Genomic DNA, 5872 nt, shown 5'->3' on the forward strand with positions numbered 1-5872 from the left:
TTTCCCTTTGTGTTCGTCATTTTGGCTAATTACTGGAAGGTGGTGGTTCCGGCCAAAAGCCCTAGTCCTGCCTTCTGATGTCAGGGAATGGGGTCAATGGTAAAGGAAAAATGAAAGAAAATAATAAAAAAGGACAAATAGAAAATAACAATCTAAAATCATAACAACTCTACCCAGCACCTTTCCTTGAGCTATCCTAGGAGCCTCTTTTAGCAGGAGCATCAGAGTGTACTCAGAAATGTACAAGAAATACAAGATTGAAATGTACAAGATGCTAGCAGAGATATGAAGCTCATATGCTGGGGTTTTAGATGACCACCTTCCATGCTAGTGGAAATAATTATATTGGTCCTGTAGTACTCTGAAATTGAGTTGAGGAGACAGGTATACCAAGCTGTACTCAGAATCCATTCATTTATCTATGTTAGGATACTTTGAATGAGCTTCATGGAGTTGTTTGTTGGACCAATGTCATCTATTATGCAGAAAAAAGTTAACATGACATGCCTGTGGCTGCTACTCTCAAAAATATCTGCCCACAAGGTTGGCCCTTGGGTGGTGTCTGGGAACTCAGATTTGGGGAGGGCTCTGGCCACTCCCAGAACTAATGAAAGTGCCTCACTGTGCCTACATGTACAAACACCATGGCTTATGCCGAACATATGCTTCTCTTCTGGAAGACTGGAAATTTGGTATATGTTTGATGAGCTGAGTCTCTAATGAGCTTTCCTCATACACCACATGAGTGTTGTCACAACTCATTGCTGGAGGAATTAAGTGCACCCTGTGTGACTCCACTGGAAGGGAACCTGGGAAGCTTCCACCTGGCTTCTTCAGGATTTTTTTCCCCCCACACATTTTCCCTTTGCTGATTATGACTACACAGAGAGTCCTGTGAGTCTTCCTAGTGAATCATTGGATCTGGCAGTAGTCTTGGGAACCTGTCACATGTCTTAAAATATAACTTCTCTACAACTTGCCATGGTCCATACCTGTCTTTCCAGGCTACTCCTTAGAATGCAGAGTTTCATAATTGCCTTTTTGAGTTGTTCAATAAGATAACAGCCTGGTCATTTTTTCTGGAGGGTTTTCCAGAACAAAAATGAACAAAGTATTCTTATATCTTAGATCTGCCAACATATCACCCTTCTACCTCAAAGAGCTGCTCTGTGTAAACTGACTATGACAGTCCTAAATCATGTTAAAAATGGCCTTTTAAAAATCAGAAAAGTGAGGACACATTCATTCTACATGTACTTGAGAGAATATATAGAAGCATGGTATAGGAAGAAAGGGGCGATCAACTCTCTGAGGAGGCTCTGAATCAATAGAATGCTAAGATTCTTCTAAAAAAAGAAACACATACACAGACATAGAAGGCAGTGACTCAAATAGTCTAAGGAACATGCTATGTGCTTACGCATCTGTTCTCTGTTTCTTTTCATCTCCTATGGCCAGATTTCTGCAATTCTTGACAAAAATGTAGAGCCCGCCAGTTTTGTAGCAGTAGCTGATATGGAGGAGGATTTCACCACTGACCTTCACGTTGCCATAGTCTCCAGTTTCACTGTAAACACTCATCATACTGTTAAGGCTTGTCTGGAATAAACAAGATGAGAAAAGTTGTCCAGTGTTATTCTAATGATCTCTTCACAGAACCATTTCATTCAATTATAATTCCTGCTCTTTATAATGACTGGGGAAGTCTAGGTTGACTGGTTGAGGGAAGAAAGCAAAAGTCACTTATTTTGCTAGTGCTTGTATAAAATCCCAGCCTGAGAAAGACAATCCAGCTGGCATTATAAGGAAAGCAGAAAAAAAAACAAATAAGGAAGGCAGAGAGACCAGCAGGTAGCATGGTGGTTAAAGTGCTGGACTCCCACATGGCTGACCCATGGTTCAAGTTCCAGACCTGGTAGCTTGCTTTCTCACTATCCCTCTCTCTTTCTCTCTGTCTCACTCTGGTCAAGTTTTAAAAAATAATAATGATGAATAAAATCAAATAAAATAATTCTTAAAAAATTAAGGAGGCAGAAAACTTGCTTAGAGGGTAAGTATTGCTATTTTGGGTAACTGAATACCCTTGATTTATTCACTCCTAATGAATACAGGGTCACTGAGGTATTTTCAATCCCACCTCCCCCACCACCTCCCTATTTCCTTTGGCTCTCTTCTAGGCTCAAATTCAATATAATGCAGGGTCTAGAATACATTTATCAAAACAAAGAATAGTTCATCTCATATTATGTGTTAACAGGTGCCATAAGCTGTCTCAAAACCTTCCAAGGGTACCTTAAAGGGGCTGGGCCCTTAGTTTTCCCCTTCTGATGAGAAAAAAAGAACCCATAAATTCTTCAAATTAGGAATTAGTAAGCACTAAAAGTATCTTTCTAAGCTATTTGGAATGTGAGATCTATTTAAATTTTAATGGCCAAAGTAAAGCTTGAAGCTCCAGAATTTGGTTAGTCCTACCTTACACACATGTGCACACTGTGGTGGGGAGACTATTTGAAGGTATATTCTAGTTCATAGTAAACAAAATGACCTTCAAATAGTAATTAATTTACAATATGACCTATCATCCCCTTCCTCCTGTGATGCTCCCCAAACTGCTGATACAAAGTTGTCTGTGTTATTTTGATGAACCGACTTGGATTCTTCTTCGAATTTATAACTTCCCTTCTTCTCTGGCTTTTTGTTACAGAAATTAGATTCTTAGCTGTAGGAATTAGGGAATAGTTAAGGTGTTGGTAAAATAAGCAATATCAGTCTGAGTCAAGACCATTAGATTAAAAAAAAAGAACTCCCACTGGAAGGAAAAGATAAGGTTAAAACTTGAATGTTAAGATATTAGGCAGAATGGAAATTGCTTGCTGCAAGCACATAGACACTACACTGAATGGTACTAGAGACCTGACAGTTAATCCCTCTTAGAATAGAAATCAATTGTCTAAGGCCCCACGAAGCAAGCAAATACGTAAGAAGGTTATGCCCTTTTGGATTTAAGGAAGTAATAAAAATATTACTTCTCTTTCAATTTACGTGTATTATTTTTTCAGATGGCTATTAAGTAAGGATATAGGTGCTCACTAAGTCACTTAAACCTAACTACTTAAAAAAATGGACTGGTTGGGGCCAGCAGATTGCATAATGGTTATATTACTGGACTCCCAAGTAGTCGACTGCAGTTCGAGTCTCAGACCTGGCAGCTTAAAATTCATGCCAGGCATGTGTGCATGTGTGCCCAAGATCCTGAGAGGAGAATGGAGAAGGGACTAAGGCATGGCCATCCCCCCCCCGGGGGGGTGCTTTCTGTCTCTCTGTTTCTCTCTGTCTCTCTGAGCACACACGCTGTATAGCAAAAATCTCTCTCTAAAAAATGGATTGAAGGAGTAAAGTCTGAGGAAGGACATTAAAGAGAAAAATAGAGATGCAAGCTTCTATGAGACAAAGAAATGGGTTATTGTCTGTTGAGGGATAACCTTATAGTATTGTCAACTGAATCGGTGTGAAATGTACACATGTTGGACTTTTCACTTTGCAAGCTAAGTAACATGATTGATTGTATAAAAGAAACTAAAATAATAATTAAAAAAATGGATTAGTCGAGGGTTACTTTTGGCATAGAAGTGCCATGAAAAAATTACTGAGACACTAGGGCTCAGTGAACTGAGAAAGTTTTGGAGTCTGTGTCCCAGGTGCAATTCTGCTGATCCATTGGACCATGCTTGGAGTATGAAGGGCTTCAAGAATAAGCCTTAACCGCCTAATGTTACACATGAGAAACCTTCAGCTCACAAAAACTTTCAGCAGTGCCAAGACATAAAGCAAGATCTCTCGTTTTCTTTTCTGAGGATCTCTCTGCCATACCTCACTCCTTCTTTACATTACTGACTTATGTCCCCTCTGTCATTATTTTGGACCATATGTCTTTTGACTGGCGTCCAGGTTCTAATGTTTAATGAACTGGACATCTTGGGTTATGATCATTTAATTAATCTTAAAAAAGAACCTCTAGTTAATTGCATGTGAGCCAAAAAAAAGATAAACGCTGGAAGAATTGCCCACCTAGTATTTTCCAAACCATGAAAATTGCGAAATACTATGGGAAAGGAGGAAAAGGAAAGACGGAAAACTTACAGTGTCTGAGTCAGCATCAGGCACATTTAGGTAGGTCCACTTCCTGTCAGAGCCTGCTTGAGAATTCTTTAAGAAAGTCATCCAAAGATCAAAAGAAACAGGGTATTAGAGCAACAGAAATTAGAGAAGTAAAGAAAAAGACAAGTATACAGGTACAAGGACACGGGGACTCCTAAAGCTTTCTTCTTGAGGAAGGCCTTAAACACTGAAGTAAGAAAGGGTTTTGTTATATAGACAGTGCGAAACTCTGAATGGTTTTTAGTAGGAAGAAAAACCTAATTAGGTTTTTTGGAAAATGACTGAGCAGCAGTGTGGACAGTTGGAGGGTTGAAAGAATGGTGTCAGGGAAATTTGTTAGCAGATAATTGAAATAATGTATAGGCTCATACTGTCAGCCTGAATTAGAGAATGAAGAAATTTTAAAACCTGGTGAGGATGGTGGATAAAGAAGGAAGAAATCAGAAACCTTAGAAAAAGTACACACAGGGGGCCAGCAGTTAGCGTAATGGCTATGTCACTGGACTCCCACGTAGTCAACCATGGTTTGAGTCCCAGACCTGGTGGCTTAAACTCACGCCGGGCAACGTGTGCGTGCGTGCCCAAGATCCCGAGAGGAGAATGGAGGAGAAGGGACTGCCGCGTGGCCATCCCCCCTGGGGGGTGATTTCTCACTTTCTGTCTCTATGTCTCTCTCTGTCTGTCTGGCGAGCGCACGCGCCCTGTAGCAAAAACCTCTCCAAAAAGAAGAAGTACACACAGGAGCCAGACAGTGGAGCAGTGTTAATGCCACTGGACTCACATGGGAGAGATTCTAGGTCTGTATCCCAGAACTTTCCTGAATATTCTGGGCACATGAATGACCATGATCTGAGGTTGCCTGAAACTAGGGGGTGGGTAGATTGTGATGTGAAGACCCTGCTGGGGGCACTTGCTCTCTCCCTTTCAAAATGGATAAACTTTTATTCTTTTATTAAAAGGGAAGAAAGAGAAATTCCACACAAAACTAGACTGAAAAATATTCTGTGGGCAAAAGGCAAGCAAAAGCCAATGACTTTTAATTCATCATCACACATTTTGCCAAGAACATTCATATCTCCTTTAGAAATGCACAGAAAATCAACTAGAGGAGCCAGTAGGTGACATGGTGGTTAAGGGAGCTGGATTTCCACATGGCTGATGATAGTTCAAATCCTGGATCCAGTGACTTCAAAATCATACCAGGTATCTGAGCGCATGCCCAGAATCCCAAGAGGAGAATGAAGAAGGGATAGCAGCATGGCCATCTCCCCAGGGGGTGAGTTCTCACTTTTCCTCTCTCTGTCTGTCTCTCGGCTGTCTGGTGAGTGAACATATCTTATGGCAAAAACTTAATAATAATAATAAAAAAAAATAAATGAAAGAAGGAACTTTTTGCTTGACTAGAGAACTGCTTACCGTTGACAAGCCGCTTGCCAGACTGTGGGTGTTTGCTGAAAACCGAGAGGACACTAAGTCATCGATGCTTTCTTCTGTCTCTTCCAAGGAGTCCTAAGAAAGGAAGGGAGACAAAAATCTGCACCAGATTTCAATATTGTAATAAATAACCTTTAGTTTTAACTCTAAGTTTCCTGGCTTGCTCTTGAAAAACTATTATTCCTTTGTTTCTGTCTGTTAGCTCTTTAGTTTTCCTGGAACAGTACTTTCTTCAGGGTTTCTTGAAGAGCTGGTCTGGTGCTGGCAAATTCTTTCAGGT

General features: G+C 40.4%; 1 protein-coding gene across 1 annotated transcript in view; it reads right to left on the reverse strand.

Moving 5' to 3' along the window:
- SYTL5 (synaptotagmin like 5) overlaps window positions 1-5872 on the reverse strand; it is a 249156-nt gene that overhangs the window by 24163 nt on the left and 219121 nt on the right. Inside the window, exons 11-13 of the mRNA XM_006148891.3 lie at window positions 5575-5667; window positions 4141-4206; window positions 1421-1599 (exon numbers count right to left, since the gene is read on the reverse strand). Coding sequence (XP_006148953.1) covers window positions 1421-1599; window positions 4141-4206; window positions 5575-5667 — 338 coding nt within the window. The remainder of the gene's footprint in view (window positions 1-1420; window positions 1600-4140; window positions 4207-5574; window positions 5668-5872) is intronic.

This window comes from Tupaia chinensis, unplaced genomic scaffold (assembly GCF_000334495.1).
Source record: "Tupaia chinensis unplaced genomic scaffold, TupChi_1.0 Scaffold000248_2, whole genome shotgun sequence".
Taxonomy (NCBI): domain Eukaryota; kingdom Metazoa; phylum Chordata; class Mammalia; order Scandentia; family Tupaiidae; genus Tupaia; species Tupaia belangeri.